Genomic DNA, 21,129 nt, shown 5'->3' with positions numbered 1-21,129 from the left:
CAAGGGCACGTGCTGCTCACAGGGCCCCCGCAGTCCCCTGAACCGCCCTCTCTGCAGCAGTCCAGCTCCAGCCCCTCATCTGGTGACAGCCCATCCCTCATCAGGGTCTCTGGGTAGCACAGGAGCCTCCAGCCATCCTCCCGACATGGTCGATTCTGCAGTATTTGACTTGCATGTCCCTGAGTTGTACAGACAAAGCTCTGCATATCACCAGATCAATTAAAACAACTGCCACCAGACCCCAGAACTCAATCAGGAGCCCCTGGGGGACCCCAGAGGAGTGCACATCTCTCCTAGGGTCTCCCCTTCTCTGGATACCCACGTTCCAGTGGAAGGCCCCCAGCCTCCATGCCACCTCATAATGACTTCCTTCTTCTGTCAAGGTTCACAATGTGCTTTGGGTGATTTATGCAATTCAAGCCTCAAAATATCCCTATGTTGTAAGCACTATTAATATCCCTGTTTCACGTGACCACACAGGCACAGGACAGTGAAGGGACTTGCCCAAGGTCACACAGCTGGAACGTGGTGGAGCCACTGGCAACCCAGAGAGTCTGGCTGCAGAGTGACTGGTAGCTCATCCTTGTTCAAACATCGGGGTCACCTTTGATGCACCCTCTCCCAGACTCCCACCTCCGTCCCTCAACTTACCACTAACCAGTCCTAGAAATGCAAACCCTGCCACTCCCCTCCTGCCTGGCTCCCTCCCTCTGTCCCCACCATCCCCACTGCCCTGCCGGAGCACAAGTCCTCATTACCATGAGGGCCAAGGCCGGCTGTCTTCCCCTCCTCTGGCTGCTGCATTCCTTCCACACCTCAGCTCTGAGCAAGTGAAATGCTGCCTCCTCCATGAAGACATCCATGATGATCTCTCCTCTGAGTCGCCCCCACTGTTTAGACCATTGTTACCACATGGAGTTTTCACCCTTACGGTGTTTTCAGCTGTACCCGTCCCCTAACCTCCTGTTCTAAGCTTGAAGCTCCTGAAGGGAAGGGATGATGTCTTATCTCTCTTTGACTCGTCTGTGCCTAGCATAGTGCTTTGTTCACAGTTGTAGCCAATAAACTGCTGTCAAATGAATGAGCGAATGAGTAAATGAATGAACAAGAAAGGAGACAACATACTCCTTGACTCCCCATCCCTGGACCTTTTCCGCTGGGCACTGCTCAGCCACTCTGAACCATATAGTGTGTCCAACAGGGAAAACCAGCCAATTTGTTCCCCACCACCATCACCACTACCACCACTCCTGCTGAGCAAGGGCACAGAGAGGCCCAAGAAGCAAGTTCACAGGCACCACCAGGGTCCGAAGGGCTGGCTGAGGTGCAATGGAGAGCAGAGGCTGGTTCCTCCAGCCCACAGCTGCTCAGAGCCGCAGGGGCCCTGGCAGGAAAAAAAAGAGAACCCTGATCAGAACAGACAGGGAGGCGGGCCAGAGAAGAAAGTGCTAGCAACAATCTCGCTGATCAGCGTTTCAATTAATCTCTAGTACACCTTAGAAACTTCAGAAAAGAACAAAGCAGACTAGAAAAGAGAGAGCAGGCTCTGGCCCCGGAGGACAGACTGTGCCTGGGCCTCATGCTGGGAACACAAGTGTCTCTCTTGAGACCCGGCTGCCAGACAAACGATGCCTGCACGCTGCAGGCATGAGTGTCCTGGGTTTGCTGCTCCCAGGGCCGGGTTGGCTGGGCTGCTTTCGCTAGAGCCCAATTCAAGAGCACAAAGTTGTTGAAGAGAAAGGAAAATCTCAACAGACTCCAGACCCTCCCTTGACAGCCATGAGATCAGCAGCTGACTTAAGCAGGGGACTTAGCCCTCTTTTCCCTTCTGCCTAGGACTTGTGCTTCGGGAACGCTCTAGGGCCACCTGCCCAGAGGGAGTCTGGGCATGGGGTGGTAGGCTGTCTCCAGGACCCTTGCCCTTGAGGAGTTGTGGCAGGGCCACAGTGACAATTCTTTTGCCTGGTTTTTGAGGTCAGGGTCAGTTTGACACAGGCCACCACAGCATCCTCACTGGGAGGCAAAGGGATTTCACCATTTGGTTACATTTCCAGAGATATAAGAAGAAATCTTTAAAATATATGCATTCATGATTAGGGTTTTCAGGATGTTTCTCCAAACACGTGACAACCTATCATAGTAGAAGGCGCTAGAAAGAAGCTGGTTCTAGTTGACACAGCGAGGTCTATCCCTCCTTTCCCCATCCAACCCTCCATTAGTGGGGCTGTTTGAGCCGTGGTTTTCAGGCTGGGCGTGGCAGAGCCCAGAGGCCACAGAGCCTGCTCAGAAGCTGCAGCACCAAGTCTTTCAGAGCCCGGATGATAGACATGGGTGTGGGCAATGGCATGCCAATGGACCACCTTGAGAAAAAAGGCCATGATTTGTAGCATCTGCTTATTCTCTCACTATGACCGATGTCAGGCTGCCAACGGTTTAATAGCTGGCTTTCAAAATTCCTGAAAAGTTAACAATGGACTCTCGAAAGGTGGTACAAGCCAGCTCCAACACACCACGGGCTTTGGTTGAAAAAGAGAATTTGCCACTTAGTAGTTTCCTCAATTTTCTCTTGTGTCAAAGGGGACAGTGGTAGTTTCTGTCTAATGGGTGGTAGAGATTCTTATGAGTATTAAATAAAGTGAATGGGAAGCACTCAGCGTCATCCCTGGTACATAATCCGTCATCATCGTTGTTGTTGTTGTTACTGTTATTATTATTATTTGTTTTACCCATTAGGCTTCCATACAAGGTTTTGTTTGAAGAAAATGTTCTGGCTGCAACCTGCGCCATAGCTGCTCACATCTTCAAAGACCCATCACACACGCACACGCATACACACACACGCACATGCACATGCACACACACACGCATACACACACGTGCACATGCATACGCACACACATGCACATGCGCACACGCACGCACACGCATACGCACGCACACGCATACACATGCACACACACCCCCTATCCCATTTCCTTGCAGCCCTGGTGTCTCTGCTCCATTTTATTAAAGCAGAAAGCAGTGACAATTATTTTCATAATGAACTGGCTCTTCAAATTAATGCCAATTACACTATGCAATCATGATTAAGATTATGCATTAATCAACGGTGCCAACCTACTTATTAGCCTCTTTAAATAACGATCATGAAGAATGTATGGGAAGGGAAAGAATGGAGAGGAGCCAGTTGAAAGGGGGAGCTGCCTCCAAGTGGGGGGGAGATCTCTGCAGAAGTCAAGACCCAAAGCAGACTTTCCTCCCTCCATGGGGCAGAGCCTCGATCAGAACCCCCACCCATCAGATGCCTGAGCTTCTGAAGCTCTCAGCTCCATAGAAGCTGCCTGCAGAAAAGGGAAAGGGGGCGGGAGGACCTACCTAGAAGGGAGAGGGCAGTAGGAGGACGCTTGAAAGTTTATCAGTTGGTGAGGTTCACTGTCCCCTTCCGTTCCTCCAGAATCACTGAAGTTAGGTGCAGTTGGTACCCTCCACCCTGCATTAATGTCACCTTTGTCTTAGGCCAGGTCCCCTGGATGCAGAGCATGAGGCAGGGATTCAGAAACATGGGGTTTACAAAGGGAAAGAGCGCTCTGCAGGACAACCCTGTAGGGGAATGAGGAAGGCAGGATAGGGAAGGCGACAGAGCTGAGCAAAGGTGTGGCCTCAGGTAAGATCTGGCCTTTGCCTGATGCAAGGCGAGGGGTACTGGGAGGGCCTCTGGAACATGTGTCACCCTGAGGCAAGGGGACCAGACTTTTGAGCCCTGATATTAGCAGTCACTGGCTGCAGGCTGCCCCCAGGGCCCAGGTGAATGGTCACACCTCCTGGGCAGGGTGGCTCCTCCACTATGCTCTAGAGAAGGACAGCCTATGAATGAAACCGAGATTCAAAACCCCATCTGCCTGCATCCAGAACCCACTCTCTGAATCTCTATGCTCTACCCAAATACTTGCTGCCTGGGTGTCCCAGGACACTCAAACTTTTGGAGTCACCTTGCCCTTACTTGTTTCAGGAGAATGATTTCCATCTTTGAACTGTGCTTGGGGTGGGCAGCCTCTCCCCTGCGGTGTCTCTAGAATGCTCCCGGGTTTCCATTTCATCTTGAGCACCTCTTGCTCCAGCTTCCTTCTCTGCTGAGTTCATCTCCTTTCTCATCCCACCTCCTGCACCTCTTGTCCCCATCATCCCCGAGTTCACTCTGTACTGGGCTGTATTAAAAATACCTGGCCCCTTCCTGCCTTGGGGAATTCCTTACCAGCCTAGCCCACCTTTGCACCTGGGTTATGTCCTCCTTCTCTTTCTCTCTTTTTGGGCCCACTTTATATCTTTATCTTAGTCCTTCACCCTCTCACACATCCTCCCCACTCAAAAACTCCACATCCCATCCTGTGTCTTTTGCACAGAGATTTAGTTCTGTCATAGTCTTATCTTCTCCAACCAGGCCCTAAGGTGTTTCCTTAAAGAAAAAATCACCCACCTCTAAAGGCTATAAAGGCTGCTGTTCTCCTAGAACAAGGTACACACTACAGCAAAGCCAAATCCAGCCCACCGCCTATTTTGTTAATAAAGTTTTATTGAAAAACAGCTGCACCATCGGTTTACCTGTTGTCTGTGGCTGCCTTTATGCTATAAGGGCAGAGTGGAGTTGTCACAACAACCGTCTGGCTCACAAGCCCCAAAATATTTACTATCTAAAATACTTACTATATGGCTCTTTACAGAAAAAAATTTGTCAACCCCTGCCCTAGAATGTGTATGCTCAAAACTCATTTCATTTTTCTAAATTGCCTGTTTCTCTCCTTTCATAGCCACCATTTATTAAGTCCACACAGCGTGCCACGCGTTTAGCTACGTTTTATTTCTTCCTCACAACAAACACTTTGAGATCTGTACCCCATTTCACAGATGGAAATACTGAGTCTCAGAGAGAGAGTAACTGAGTAATTCCTCCAGTGGATGGAGCCGGGGTTTGGGCTGAGGCGTGACTGTCGCTGAAGCCTGAGCTGGGAACCTCCCCACTACGCAGTCTAAGAGTGACACACTACACATCTGTTAGCTGTTGCTGACTGGTGATTCCTGGCTGCCCTGCTAGGCTGAGTGCTCCTTGAGGGCAGGGGCCCGGTGCTAACTTCTCTTGGTATCCCAGGGCCCAGTGACAGGTTGGCACAGGGCAAGGATAGATGGGTGTTTACGGAACTAAATTGTATAGGCTAAGACTGAGGCTCCATCCCTCGAGCTTAAGCCTCAGTGGCTGTGACATGTCACCAGCCTTGTTGAGATACTAGCCCCTCCTCTTCTCTCCTCCCAACCTGCCAAAGTCTGTGAGGCCAGGAAGAAGGCATGAAGCTCTGTGGGAATGGCTTTGTCCCACGACCTTTGACCCACATTTGGGATGGGCAGGCGTAGTTTTTTTCAGATCTGTTATGACCAGATCTCTCCCCGGGCTTTCCTTGTTTTTTGTTGTCTTTATACATTTCAAAGTAATAATACCTATTTGTGTAAACAACTTGGAAAAATCAAGAAAATACAAAGAGCAAGGTTAAAATTACCCATAAACCCCTTCTACCCAGAGATACTCACTGGTTACATTTTGGTACATGTGCTTCCAGTCTTTTTTCTATAAATATGCATATGTGCTTTTCATTTGATAAATAAGTATCATACTGTAATATTATTTTGTAGCCTTTGGGTGCAGGGATAGGGAGGATGAACATTTTCTGTGCTGTTAAGTATTTAAGAGCAGTTTTTACAGCTTTTTTCTTATTACCAAAGCTCTTTCTCAATGCAGAAGACTTGGAAAACAAAAAGCACTAAGCGAAAGCAATTCATTATCTTTTTACTTTCTAGAAAGAACCTCTGTTAACATTTTGGTGCATGTCCTTCTGGTATGTCCTTTTTATTTTAATTGGAATTGCATTACGTTTATAAATTAATTTGAGAAGAACTGACATCTTTACAATATTGAGCCATTCCTTCCAGGAGTAAGTTATGTCTCTCCATTTACTCGAGTCTTTTTTTTATGTCCCCCAGTAAAGTTTTGTAGTTTTCTTGATATAGGAATTTCACGTTTATTGTAAAGTATTTTATTTTTTGGTTGTTGCTTTTGTGAATAGGATCTCCTTTTTCCTTATAATTCCTCACTATTTATTGCTGATGTACAGGAAGGCTGTATTTTTTTCTATATTTGTATGCTGGCCCCTTGGTGAGCTTTCTGTTTAGTTCCTACGAGGTTTTTTTGTGTTTTTTTTTTTTATCTGATTCTTTTGAGTTTTTAAGGGATCTGCAAGTAACATTAATTGTGTTTCTTTTCCAATTGCAATATCATGATTTGTTATTTTTGTCTTATTCATATCATGATTATAAAGAATATTTTATTATGAAGAATGTCTGTCACACACAGCTAGAAAAGCGTGTAATAAATCCCCATGTTACCCCATCATCTGGCCCCAGCAACCATCCACCAAGGACCTTTCTTTCCCTACCCACACTCCCTCAAGTCATCCCCTCCTGTATTTTGAAGCAAATTCCAGGCACCGTATCATGTCATTCAATACTTTGATTGTTAATGCCTGCAAGTTGTTCTGCCATATGGGTAGGTTTTAATATATTGAGTAATCTCTTACTTTTGGACATTAAGTTGTTTCTGTTTTTTTCAATATTATGTAAAAAAATATCCTTATACATAAATGTGTTTATCCTTCTCCAGCTTTTTCTAAATTTAAATTCCTAGAAATGGAATTACTGGGTCATATGGTATTTTGATCATTTATTTCCCTTTAAACACATACACACAATCACATGATGGCTTTTCTGATTAGAAATGTAACACATGTTCACTGCAGAACTTTCTGAAAATATACAAAAACACAAAGAAGGAAATTAAATTTACCCATAAGCCTACCAGCTCAGAGCAAACCACTCTTAATGTTCGATACAGTTCTTCTTGTTAGGTTTTATGCATGTAATCTGCATGTTTTGCACATCACGCAGATTCACATGCATACACACTTACGTGTTACAAATTGTATGCCTGCTGGAGTTCTCTGCGAAGGTACAGTTGTATTTGTTCACTTTTTTAAACAGTCACTATTTTTCTCTCTTTTTTTTTTTTTTCTTATTTCTCTTTTAGTAGACTTTATTTTTTGGAGCAGTTTTAGGTTCATAGTAAAATTGAGCAGATGGTACAGAGATTTCCCATATACCTGCCCCAACACATGCACAGCCTTCCCCACTTTCAACATCCCCCACCAGAGTGGTACTTTTGCTACAACTGATGAACCTTCATTGACACATTACTGTCACCAAAAGTCCATAGTTTACATTAGGGTTCACTCTAGGTGTTGTACATTCTGTGGGATTTGACAAGTATGTAATGACATGTATGCATCATTATAGTGTCACACAGACTAGTCTCACTACTCTGAAAATCTCTGTGTTCCACCTATTCTTCCCTCCTTCCCCCAAATCCTGGCAACCACTCATCTTTTTAATGTCTCCATAGTTTTTAGTGTCTTTCTCTTACTAATATGCATTTAAGTTTCATCCATGTCTTTTGATGGCTTGATAGTTCATTTCTTTTTAAGTGCTGATTAATATTCCATTGTATGGATATAGCACAGTTTGTTTATTCATTCACCTACTGAAGAATATCTTGGTTGCTTCTAAGTTTTGGCAATTTTGAATAAACCTGCTATAAACATTCATGTGCAGGTTTTTGTGTGAACATAAATTTTCATCTCCTTTGGGTAAATACCAAGAAGGGCAATTGCTGGTTGTATGGTAAGACTATGTTTAGTTTTATAAGAAACCAAAAAACTGTCTTCCAACGTGGCTGTATTATTCTGCATTCCCACCAGCAATGAGTGAGAGTTCCTGTTTCTCCACATCTCTGCAGCGTTGGGTGTTTTTAGTGTTCTGGATTTGGGCCATTCTAAATAGGTGTGTAGTAGTATCTTGTTTTAATTTGCATTTCACTGATGGCTTATGAGTGAAGCATCTTTTCATGCACTTATTAGTCATCTGTATGTTTTCTTAAGTGAGATGTCTGTTAAGGTCTTTGGCCCATTTCTTGATCAGGTTATTTATTTTCTTACTGTTGAGTTTTAAGAGTTCTTTGTATATTTTGAATAACAGACCTTTATCAGATAAGTCCGTGGCTTGCCTTTTCATTCTCTTGAGTGTCTTTTGCAGAGCAGTAAATTTTAATTTCAATGAAATCCAGATTATCAATTTTTTTCATGGATCATGCCTTTGATGTTATACCTAAAAGATCAATACCAAACTCAAGGTCATCTAGATTTTCTCCTATGTTGTCTTCTAGGAGTTTTACAGTTTTGCATTTTACATTTAGGCCTATGATCCATTTTTTTAGTTCATTTTTGTGGAGGGTGTAAGGTCTGTGTCTAGATTCCTTTTTCTTTTTTTTTTCTTTCTTTCTTTCTTTTTTTTTTTTTTTTTTTTTTTTTTTGCACCATGGATGTCCAGTTCTTCTACCACCATTTGTTGAAAAGCCTGTTTTTCCTTCATTGTATTGCCTTTGCTCCCTTGTCAAAGATTAGTTGACTTTATTTATGTGGGTCTATTTCTGGGCTCTCTATTCTGTTCCAGTGATCTATTTGTCTATTCTTATGCCAGTACCACACAGTCTTGATTACTGTAGCTTTATAGTAAGTCTTGAAGTTGAGTAGTGACAGTCGGTCCTCCATCTTTGTTCTTTTCTTTCAATATTGTGTTGGTTATTCTGGGCCTTTTGCCTCTCTGTGTATACTTTAGATTCAGTTTGTCAATAGCCACAAAATAACTTGCTGGGATTTTGATTGGGATTGTGTTGAATCTATAAATCAAGCTGGGAAGAACTGACATCTTGACAATATTGATTCTTCCTATGCTTGAATATTGAAGATCTCTCCATTAATTTAGTTCTTTGATTTCTTTCATCAGAGTGTTATAGTTTTCCTCAAATAGATCTTGTATATATTTTGTTAAATTTATAACCTATTTCTTTTCTTTGAATGCTGATGCAAATGGCATTGTGTTTTTATTTCAAATCCCACTTGTTCATTGCTTGTATATAGAAAAGCAATTGACTTTTGTATATTAACCTTGTATACTGCCCTCTTGTTACTATTGCTTATTAGTTCCAGGAGTTGCTTTTAGTTTGTTTGTTTGTTTTTGGTCAATTCTTATGGATGTTCTACATAGATGATCATGTCATCTATAAATGAAGACAGTTTTATTTCTTCCTTCCCAATCTGTAACCCTTTCATTTCCTTTTCTTGTCTTATTGCATTAGCTAGGACCCCCCAGTGTGATGTTGAAAAGCATTGGTGAGAGGAGAAATCCTTGCCTCATTCGTGATCTTAGTGGGAAGACTTCAAGTTTCTCCCCAGTAAGTTTGATGTCAGCTGCAGGTTTTTAAGTAGATATTCTGTATTAAGTTGAGGAAGTTCCTTTCTATTCTTAGTGGGCTGAGAGTTTGTATCATGAATTGATGTTAGATTATGTCAAATGCTTTTTCTGCATCTATTGATATGATAATGTGATTTTTCTTCTTTAGCCTGTTGATGTAATGGGTTACATTAACTGATTTTTTTAATGCTGAACCAGCTTTGCATACCTGGGGTAAATCCCACTTGGTTGTGTTGTATAATAATTTTCATACATTGTTGGATTCAATTTGCTAATATTTTATTGAGGATTTTTACATGTATATTCATGTGAGATATTGGTCTATAGTTTCATTTCTTGTAACGTCTTTGTCTAGTTATGGTATTACAGTAATTGCCTCATAGAATGAGTTAGGAAATATTCCTTCTGCTTCTATATTTGCCTGTGCCTTTGCTGTCATATCCAAGAAACCACTGCCAAATCCAAGGTCACGAAAAATTTTCCATATGTTTTTTTCTAAGAGTTTTATAGTTTTAGGTCTTAAATTTAGGTCTTTGATCCATTTAAAGTTAATTTTTATATATGGTGTTAACTAAGGGCCCAATTTCATTCTTTTGCATGTGTATATCCAGTTATTCCAGCACCATTTGTTGAAAAGGTCGCTTTTTCCTCATTGGATGGTCTTGGCACCCTTGTTAAAAATCATTTGACCTTACGTGCAAGGGTTTATTTTGGGGGTCTCTATTCTGTTCCATTGGTCTATATGTCTGTATTTATGCCAGTATCACACTGTTTTTATTACTGTAGCTTTATAGTAAGTTTCAAAATTAGGAAATGTGAGTCTGCCTGCTTTGTTCTTCTTTCTCAAGGTTGTTTTGGCTATTCGGGGTGCCTTGCATTCCATATGAATTTTAGAATGGGTTTTTCTATTTCTGCAAAAAAAAAGATCATTAGGATTTTGATAGGGATTGCATTGAATCTATAGATCACTTTGGGTAGTACTGACATTTTAAAAATATTAATTCTTCCAATCCATGAACATAGGATGTGTTTCCATTTATTTGTGCATTCTTTACTGTCTTTCAGAAATGTTTTGTAGTTTTCTTTGTAGAAGTCTTTCATCTCCTTGGTTAAGTTAATTCCTAAGTATTTTATTCTTTTTGATGCTATTATAAATGGAATTGTTTTTGTAATTTCCTTTTCAGATTATTTCTTGTTAGTGTATAGAAAAGCAACTGATTTCTGTGTATTGACTTTGTATCTTGCTACTATGCTCAATTCATTTATTAGTTCTAACAGTTTTTTTGTGGAATATTTAGAGTTTTCTACATATGAGAAATCATCTGTAAACAGAGATAAATTTACTTCTTTCTTTCCAATTTGGATGCCTTTTATTTCTTTTTCTTGCCAAATTGCTCTGGCTAGAACTTACATATTACTACTACGTTAAATAGAAGTGGTGAAAGTGGGCATCCTTGCCTTATTCCTGATCTTAGAGGAAAAACTTCAGTCTTTCATCACTGAATCTGATGTTTGCTATGGGTTTTTCATATATGGCTCTTATTAGGTTGAGGTAGATACCTTCTATCTCTAGTTTGTTGAGTGTTTTTAATCATGAAAGGATGTTGAATTTTGTCAAATGCTTTTTTGCATTGATTGAGATGATCATGTGGGGTTTCTTCCTTCATTCTGTTAATGTGTGTATTACCTTTATCAATTTTTGTATTTTGAACCATCCTTGCATCCTAGGAATAAATCCCATTCATTTACTTTTAATCTGTACATGTCTTTATATTTTAAGTAGGTTTCTTTAGTGCGCAACATATACTTGGGTCTTGTTTTTTGATCCACTCTGATAATCTCTGTCTTTTAATTGGTGCATTTAGGCCATTGACGTTTAAAGTGAAAATTAATATAGTTGGATTAATATCTACCATATGTGTTTCTGATTTCTATTTGTTGCCCTTGTTCTTTGTTCCTGTTTTTGTCTTCTACTCTTTTTCTGGCTTTTGTGGTTTTGATTGAACATATTTTATGATTCCATTTCCTTTTCTCTTTTAGCATATCAGTTGTACTTCTTTTTTGTTTGTTTTAGTGGTTGCCCTAGAGTTTGCAGTATACATTTACAACTAATGAAAGTCTACTCTCAAATCATATTATACTGCTTCACAGATAGTGTGAGCACCTTGTAATAACAAAATAATCCTAATTCCTCCCTCCCATCTTTGTATCATTGCTGTCATTTTGCTTATATAGAAGCATATGTAAGTGTATACATATATATGAATACTTTGTTGCTATTATTATTTTGAAAAACTATTGTCTGTTAGATCAATTAAAAATTAAAAAATTAAATTTTTAAATTTTATCTTGACTTATTCTTTCTCCAATGTTCTTTCTTTATGTAGATCTCAGTTTCTAACCTATATAATTTTTCTTCTCCCTAAAGAACTTTTTATAACATTTCTTGCAAGGCAGATCTACTGGCAACAAATTCCCTCACTTTTTGTTTGTCTGAGAAAGTATTTCTCCTCACTTTTGAAGGACTCAGGGCACAGAATTCTAGGTTGGTGTTTCCTTTTTCTCTCAGTGCTTTATTTTATTCCACTCTCTTCTTGCTTGCATGGTTTCTGAAGAGAAGTCAGATGTAATTCCTTGCTTTTCTACAGGTAGGTTGTATTTTTTTTGTGAAGATTTTTTTTTCTTTATCTTTGATTTTCTGTTGTTTGAAAAGGATATGCCTAGCTATAGGGGGTTTTTTTTGGCATTTATTCTGCTTGGTGTTTTCTGAGCATCCTAGGTCTGTGGTTTGGTGTCTGACATTAATTTGAGGAAATCTCAGTCATATTGTTCCAATTATTTCTTCTGTTTATTTCTCTATTTCTTTTCCTTCTGATATTCCCGTTACACGTTTTTTACACCTTTTATAGTTGTCCCACAGTTCTTGGATATTCTGTTCTGCTTTTTTTTCCCCCCCAGTCTTTTTTCTCTTTGCTTTTCAGGTTTGCAGGTTTCTATTGAGGATATCCTCAAGATCAGAGATTTTCTTCAGCTGTGTTCAATCTACTAATAAGTCCATCAAAGGCATCTTCATTTCTGTTCCAGAGTTTTTGATTTCTAGCATTTCTTTTTTGCTTTTTCTTACAATTTCCTTCTCTTTGCTTACACTGTCCATCTGTTCTTATATACTGTCCATTTTATTCATTAGCAACATTATTAGCATATTTATCATTTTGATATATGTTTTGAATTCCCTATCTCATAATTCTAATATCCTTGCCATATCTGAGTCTGGTTCCAGTGCTTGCTCTGTCTCCTCACACTGTATTTTGCCCTTTAGCATGCACTGTAATTTTTTCTTCATAGCTAGACATGATGTACTGGGTAAAATATAGTGCTGTCAATAGGCCTTTAGTAGAACAGAGGTAAGGTGTCGGGGAAGGGGAAGGGTTCTTACAATTAGGGTTTCATCTTTTAGTGAGCCTGTGCCTCCGAACCATGAATTTCACAAGTGTTTTTCACTTTCCCACCCTGAGGGGGGACAGAACTGGCTAGAGTGGGCTGGAGTTGAGTATTTCCCTCCCCCCAGGTCAATTAGGCACTGACAAAATCCATAAGAACAGAATGCTCTAGCATAGTTTGAAATAGTTCCTTTTCCCTTCCCGCTGCCAGAAGCACTTGGGGAATTTTCTCCAGTATTCACTGTAAGAAGCTGGTAGACCTCCTGGAGTAAAACTCACTGAAGTGTGGGGCCCAATGAATGGGTATATTACCAGCACCCTAATTTCCTCTCAAAAATTAAAGACTCATCAGTCCCAAATGTTGGTGTGAGGTGAGAAGCTTTATTACCAGACATCTCAGGAGACAAACTAAAACCATCTCAGAGGCTTGGGGACCTCAGCAAGGGTTTTTTTGTTTTTCTGGGTTTTTTAATCTTTACTATTTATTATTAGCATATTCATTATTACAAATTGTGATTTTTCTTTATGCCCTTCACCTGACCTATCACTCTCCAAACCCCTTTCCTCCCTCCCCCCATCTCTAGCATCCTTAGGTTTGTTCTCTCCTGAAAGTTCAACATGTTGTTGTGGTCTTTTCCTTCCTTCCTTCCTTCCTTCCTTCCTTCCTTCCTTCCTTCCTTCCTTCCTTCCTTTGTCTGTCTTTCTTTCTGTCTGTATTTCTTTTTTTCCTTCTTTCTTAGCACCCAGTCATGAGTGAGAGCATGTGGTATTTCTCTTTCCTTGCCTGGCTTATTTCACCTCAGCCATAAAAAGAATGAAGAGTTTAGTCCCATCAGAAGTCTGCTACATGAAATCTTGCAGTCTCCGGGCTTTTTTTTTTTAAATCTTAGGGCTGGTTCTGTAACTCATTCATCCTTGGAACGAGTGTGTTACCCTGCTCCCACAACCTGGAAAGTGCCTTGCCCCTGGACAGCTGTGACTCCAAAGGAAGAATGTTTAATTCACCAAGTTCCTGACCAGCTCTTATTATCTTGCTCTTCCTGAGCACTAAGTCCTGCAGCATTTTCCCATGAGCTATGCTGTGAGCCAAGGTTACAAAAAGACTTCTTTATGGGTAGTGTTCTGCTTAAAGCTGTATTCTACAAAATGGCACTTCTAAGGCTAATTGTGTATGACTATTTGCCGTGGTGGGCTCTTACAGGTGCACCTGGGGTTTTGTCTCTCAGATATGTCCACATTGGGCCTCCAGCAACCTGTCAATTACAATTTAGGTTTTCCTACCTTGACACTGATTCCTTTGGAGGTTTCTGCTCATAGGTTTTTGCTCCAATAAGTCATAATTCTCTCTACTCACCTATCTCTCCAATTTTGGGGGCTGCTCTTTGCCCTCACTTCTCTTACAGATCTAAGAAGAGTTCTTGATTTTTCAGTTCAGCTTTCTACTTGTTAGGATGGAGCGGCATCTTCCAAGCTTCTTACATGCTAGACCAGAAAACAGAAACTACTATATTTTTTAAAAAGTTTCAAAACAGCTAAAACAACCCAATACCTATCAACTGGTGGATGGGTAAATAAAATGCAGTACATCCATACAAAGTCATATTTGGCAAAAAAAAAAAAAAAAAAAAAAAGGAATGAAGTACTGGTATGTGCTACAATGTGGATAAGTATCAAAAACATTATGCGTAGTGGGAGAAGCCAGATGCATAAGACCACGTATCGCATGATTCCATTTATAAGAAATGTTCAGAAAAGACAAATCTCTAGGGGCAGAAAGTATGAAAAGGTTCTAAAACTGGGTTGTGGTGATGGCCACACAACTCGGTAAATTTACTGCAAATCATTATACACTTAAAATAGGTGAATTTTGTGAAATATAAACAGTACCTCAATCAAGCTGATTTTTTAGTAAATAAAGATTTACTTGGAAAGTGTAGAAAAGCATCAGAGAACAAAATAAGCAATGCCTCCTTCTATTCTCATGTCAATAACATAATTTTCTCCTCCCCATATTCCTCCTCTTCTTCCTCTTCTAAGTTGGGGTCTTACTGCATCTCCTGCAAATATCTTCCTTGTTCAGTTAAAAATGTATCATGGATATTTCCCATATCATTGCATTTTTGCTATTATATGGATATACTACAGTTTATTTACTGTTTCCCTGGCTGGAAGTCTTTAGTCTCCTTCCCCATACATGATCTGTGTGTCCATTGTTGCTGTTGGAGTCAATTCCTAGAAATTGGAGTATTGAGTCAAAGACATGGATGTTCTTAAGGGTTTTGATAAATTTCTAATGGCCATTGAGAAGGGCTGGGTGTACCAGTGCCCACTTCCACCAACACATAAGCAGGTGTCTATTTCCAAACACTAACCAAAGCTGAAGTTATAGTTTATTTTATATCTTTGCCAATTGAATGAGCAAAAAATGGTATCTTACTGTTAGCTTAAATTGAGTTTATTGAATTATTAGTGACGTTGCACATTTCTTCATATGTTAATAACTCATTTGTGTAATTTTTTTTCTTTTGTAACACATCCATACTTGTCCTTTGCATATTTTTCTATTGGAGTATTTGTCTTTTTTGTTGAGTTTAAGCGCGTTTTATAAAATAAGAATCTCAACCTTTATACTGTCATATATGCTACAAATATTATTTGCAAGTTTGTATTTGCCATTTAGGTAATTTTGTTATATAGAAGTTTCATGTTATTTCTGTGGAGTTATCAATCTTTCTTCTACGGTTTCTGAATTTATTGATATGCCTAGAAAACTTCATCCACCCCAATACTCTATAATATTCACCTAAATTTTGGGGGGTACTTTTATAGTATTTTCTTTTCCCCTTTCCTTACTCTTGATATTAATCTTGAATCCATTTGGAATTTATTTTGATGTACAGATTAAGAATGGATTCTAACTTAAATTTCTTCCAAAGAATTGAATAATTATCACAGCACAATTAATGAATAATTCATCCTTTACTTACTGGTTGGAAATAGCCTCCTTTATCAAGTTTTAAATTCTTATCTCTACTTGAGTCTCTTTCTGGGGGCTTTTTATCCTGTTCCATTGATCTGTGTTTTCATATGCTATTACAACATAGTTTTAATTATTTTTGCTTAATGATATACCATATTTTAAAATTCTACAGTATAACTCAGCTCTAGTCACTCTTTTTAAGACACGTTTTGGTCATTATCTCATGTTTAGTCTTCCAGATACATTTTAGAGTCATTTTGTCAAGTGAAAAAAAAAAATCCTTCCATTGTTCTGATTGGAATGGAATTAAATTGGAAAATTAATTTGGAGAAAATTAACACCTCTACCCTTTCACCTTACTATCTAGGAACACAACAGTTTATTTAAGTCTATGTGTATATCACTCACTTAAGGTGTTTTTATCTGCTTTTGTCATTTTTAAAACTGGAATTGCACACTTATTATTTGGTTTATTATTTGTTATTTAATATTTTTGCTGATATTGTAAAGGAAATCCTTTTGCCATTAAGTTTCCTTATTGATTGTCACTGACATAAGGAAACACTTAATATGTGCTAACTGGTCATTTAACTCTCCGTCTAGCTCTTACTTGTTTTCATGTTTTGGGGTTATTTTAAGGGGTTTTGGAGGGGATTTATATCATTTGCAAATAAGAATTTATTTCTTCTCAAAGGTTGTGCCTCTAAATTCCTTTTCTTTCTTGTTTCATTGGTTAATGGTAATGATATGAATCCTTACCCCTGCCTTTGTTTTTTTTTGTTTTTTTTTTTTTTCTTTTCTTTCATGAGACAGCCTCTACTGTTTCACCATAAGTGTGATATTAAAGGCTGATTTGAGCTCAACGTGCTTCAACGAAGTGACTTTTCTGGTGCTATTTTTTTAAGCATTCTTAACAGCAATAGATATTGGATCTCTTGCATTTTGTGAGTTGATCATACGGGTTTTTTTTTTTTTTTTTCTCCTTTGAACAATTGATATGATGGAATCATCGTCATAAATTTCTTTATTTTGAACCAGTCCTACATTCCTGGAATAAAACTCTATGTGGTCACAGTATGTTATCCTTGTAATATTCTGGTAGATTCTACTTGCCAGAATGCTATTGAGAATTTTCATAGCAATACTAGTGAGTGGTAATCTTCTTTTGGCCCTGTCAGGCTATGATCAGGAATTTGCTAGCTGAGTGAAATGAACTGGGAGGATTTTCATATTTCTTAAGATCTAGCACAATTTCTGTGTATGGCAATTATCTGGGATATTATTGAACATTTTGGGGGGAAATCTTGTCTGTAAAGTCATCTGAGCCAAGCATCTTTGCCAGAGCCCCGTCCCTCCTCCCGGCCACGCACAGTTCTGCCCATCTCTCACAGGAGGGATCTTCGAGTACGCAGACGGCCCCAACGCCCAGGTCATGAACGCGGAGGAGCACGCCTTTCGGTTTTCTGCCAACATCATCAACAGGAATAGGACTCTGCTGCCCAACACCACCTTGACCTATGACATCCAGAGGATTCACTTCCATGACAGCTTCGAGGCCACCAAGAAGGGTGAGTGTGCAGCCCCAGACTCTCTTCCCTTCCCAGCCTGGGGAGGGGTCCTGGGTAACAACTGGCTGGAGCTCTGGGTGGGTTTGCAGCTTGGAGACTTTTCTGCCTGGTTTGGGAACCTGCCTCAGTCCCAGTTTGGTTCAAGCTGTGTCATCCCCCAGGAGCGCTGGGTTGTCTATTGAGAATTCCCAGGCCACTGTCAGAGGCTGTGAGGGATGAGAGGCCATGGGGTGGGGGAGGTGGGGGGGGTGCGGAGGACAGGCAGTGAGGGGCTGGGGCCTAAGATGGGGGGCGGGGGGTAGCAGGAAGGAGGCCAGCCCAGGCCTCCAACACCTCTGAACCAAAGTGGGCATTTTCAACCTTGTTTCTTCTTTCACTGAGATCCTACCCAGAATATCAGCATTTAAGATATATATAAAATTGTGGCTGGCCAGTTAGCTCAGTTGGTTATAACACCAAGGTCAAGGGGTTTGGATCTGCAGACTGGCCAGCTGCAAAAAAAAAGAATAAATAAAATATATATAAAATAGATAACGTATAAGTTCAAACATGCAGCATTTACTTGCCATCAAAAGACTTAATAAAAACAATGAAGCTGCTTCCATGGCTATAACAATTTGACCCCAGAGGCTATGGATGTCACTCGAAGTCTGGCATTGGCTACAGTATTCAACATGTTTCTATATTTTGTTTTGACAGCCTAATAACAAGAAAATCATAATTCATAAAAATAAGTTGTAGTAAATCTAGTTAAACAGTTTTCTTGCACCTGACTTTTATTTTTATTTTATTCTTTGTTGCATATTCTTCTTAAAATTTTTTTTTAATTTTTTATTTTTATTGATTATACATAAATCACAGGGCACAGAGCTGATCATCAGCACCTGTGCCCAAGTTGTGGCGATCAGATCAATACTATCGACGTGCCCACCACCTCAGACTGCAGTTATTCCTGGTTTCCCTCACCCAACCTCTCCCCAACACCCCTCTCATGCCCCCCGCCGCCACCACCCCCAGCAACCTGAGGTCTGTTCTCTCCCTCGGCAAGTCTAATACGCCACTGCCACACTTGAATTTTTAAAAACAAAATAAGACATATATTATGCTGCATCCTTCCGAATTAGTAGACACATTTAAAATAAGCTCCAGTGACTGCACAGAAAGGACTGGAGAACATTATTCCAGGGTCCTCCTATACACACACAAAGTTAACCTGTCTAGACCTGAATGACCTAGCAGTTTCCCATGTGGTATATAGCACATTTGAGTATACACGTGTGCTTTTTTTGTTACTGATTTTTAAAAATATAGTGTATATATTCAAATTCAATTTAAAGGTTTAAATAACTCTGGAAATAACTTCCATAGAACCCTAGAGTTCTATATGACTGTTTAAAAACTGAGGTGCAGGAATCTCATTCCAAAGAAGACTAGGTCATCCTTCCTATAACATCCTATCGCAGCCCCCTGCTTTGCTCCTTCAAGGTCCTTATCACAATTTGTAGTTAAAAAATTGTGTGTGTTTCACATCCTTCCCCTTCTCCGCAAAACACTGAATGGAAGGCTCTCTCTTGTTAAGTGGTATACCGCCAGGCACCTAAAAGACTGGCGTATAGTAAGTGCTCCTTGAAATGATTGTCGAATAAATGAATGAATGGGTGAGTATGGGGCATGGGGGCCTGAGCATCATTGCCCAGCACCCCTGTCAGCTGAGCTTAGCTCCTCACAGTATCACCCATGCACTTTGGGAAGATTGAGGCCCATCCACACGGGACTCTTGTCTTTCTAAGGGTATCCAGTATCTAATCAAGAGCACCTTTCTCCCCAGCCAGGACCCTTGATCTCCTGGGCTCCCAGGTGCAGACCTGCCAAGGTGCTGCCTGCTGCTGGCTGTTTTCTGAACCCCATTGTGGATAAACATCTTAGCACAGAAAAGCGGCATAGCATAGGCCTGGTGCCAGACTGCCTGGACTTGCATCTTGGCAACTCTGATATTAGTTATGTGACCTTGGACAAAATACTCCATGCCTCAGTTTCCCCATCTACAAAATGGGCACATCTCTGTAAAGTTCTCAGAACAGTGTCTAAGGTCTTTGCATATAAGGTCCTTGCTCTTATTACGCTTGGCTGCCTTGTCCTCCACATGCTGAGCCATCAGTTCCGAGGCCTGACTCCTACAGGCACTTTCCCGTGGCTGGTCCCTCTCTACCCACCTGCTCCTCCTTGCCTTGTGCACTGAAAGTCAGAGGATCCCTCATATTGAACAAAGTTACTGCTGTTTTGGAATCTCAGAGCCAACCTGCAGACAGACTAGAGGCACACCACCCAGGTTTAGCCTCAGGAGCGGTCCTTTACCCATCTGTGTCTCCCTGGGCTGGCCTGCCCGCCTCCCTCCCTGTGTCCTCCCTGCCCTTCCCAGCAGGCCCTGCAGCCAGCACTGTGCAGTGAAGTATCCACCTCCCTGCAGAGAGCCATGCTGACACCCTCTACCCAGCCTTGTCCAGTTGGAATATGACTGAACTCAACCAAACTGCTCAGTAAAAAGGTCAGGACACAGAACAAATGCCTGGAGTCAAAGCACTGAGGCCCACGTGGGTACAGCCACCCCGAAGAACCAGGCTGGGTCTTCTATGCAATTTTTCTAAAAATCACTCAAATAATATAGTGACTCCTTAGTGAACACCTGCAATTCAGCTCAGGGACCTTCCCCAGCCAGGCAGGTAGCCCGGGGCAGATCCTTCCCAGAGGCACTTCCTCTAGGACCTTACAGTCCCATCCTGTGCAGAACTGCTACTTTGTCAGTGAGCAGGCCCAAGACAGAAAGCCCCAGCTCCTGGAGTCCAGCCCTGGGCTTCCCTGACCAAAGCAACAGCCTCTACCCCGCACACCAGATCACGTGACTTGCTGGCTTAAAACCTTGGATGGCACATCCCACCCTTCTTTCTCCAAATCATGATCAGAGCCCATGGGGGCCTGTCCGGTCCAGCCCAACCTGACCTTCCAGCTACGTCTGTGCCACTCATTCCTTTAGCCTCTGGGTTATACCCACAAGCCGTTATCCTTAGGGTGCCATGTGTCCTCCCCCTCAGCACTTTTTCACATGCTGTTCCCTCTGCTTGTAGCTCCCTTTCCCCAACGCACCCCTTGCCCTGCCCCTTGTCTGTCTATCTCATCCTTCTCCTTTCAAACTTCTGATTCTCAGGAAAGCCCTCTCCAAGCCCCCCAGACGAGATCAGGTCTCCTTGCTTCCACCTTATAATACTCTGGACTTTTCTTTCACAACCCTGACCCTTTTGCGTGTGCATGTGTGTGTGTGTGTGTGTGTGTGTGTGTGTATGCGTGTGTGTGTGTGTGAGAGAGAGATGATGTGATGTGTTATCATTGTCCATCTCATCCATTAGACTGTGAGCCCTGTTGCCTTCTCAGCACTCCACTGTAGAACCTAGCATGGGCCTGGCCCACGGGAGGCACAGCATCAGTATTAGTGGTTTGGTTGGATACACAAATAAAAGAATGAATGGATTTCCAGTGTATCAAGCTCACTTAACAAAAATTGCTCCTTATGATTCCTTCAGGAGATAAGGCCCTGCCCTTTACAGGTCATGCCCAAGGGAGTAGGAAGCTAGGACATAGGACCAATAGCTAGAACAACCAGGAAATGGGAGAGAGCCACATGAGTGCTATAGCACAAGCAGGAGGGCTTCTTGCAGGAGGAGAGGTTTGAGTTGGGCTTTGA

At 41.2% G+C, this 21,129-nt stretch overlaps 1 protein-coding gene across 2 annotated transcripts in view; it reads left to right on the top strand.

Annotated features, from left to right (window-relative positions):
• The window catches only part of GRIK3 (glutamate ionotropic receptor kainate type subunit 3), a 213,674-nt gene that overhangs the window by 112,582 nt on the left and 79,963 nt on the right, over window positions 1–21,129 (top strand). For both annotated transcript variants that reach the window (XM_063104311.1, XM_063104312.1), the window contains exon 2: window positions 17,217–17,393. In XM_063104311.1, the coding sequence (XP_062960381.1) occupies window positions 17,217–17,393 (177 nt within the window). The remainder of the gene's footprint in view (window positions 1–17,216; window positions 17,394–21,129) is intronic.

Source organism: Cynocephalus volans, chromosome 8 (genome assembly GCF_027409185.1).
Source record: "Cynocephalus volans isolate mCynVol1 chromosome 8, mCynVol1.pri, whole genome shotgun sequence".
Classification (NCBI taxonomy): Eukaryota; Metazoa; Chordata; class Mammalia; order Dermoptera; family Cynocephalidae; genus Cynocephalus; species Cynocephalus volans.
Note: the sequence above shows the minus strand (reverse complement) of the source record. Positions and strands in the feature narration are given on the sequence as shown.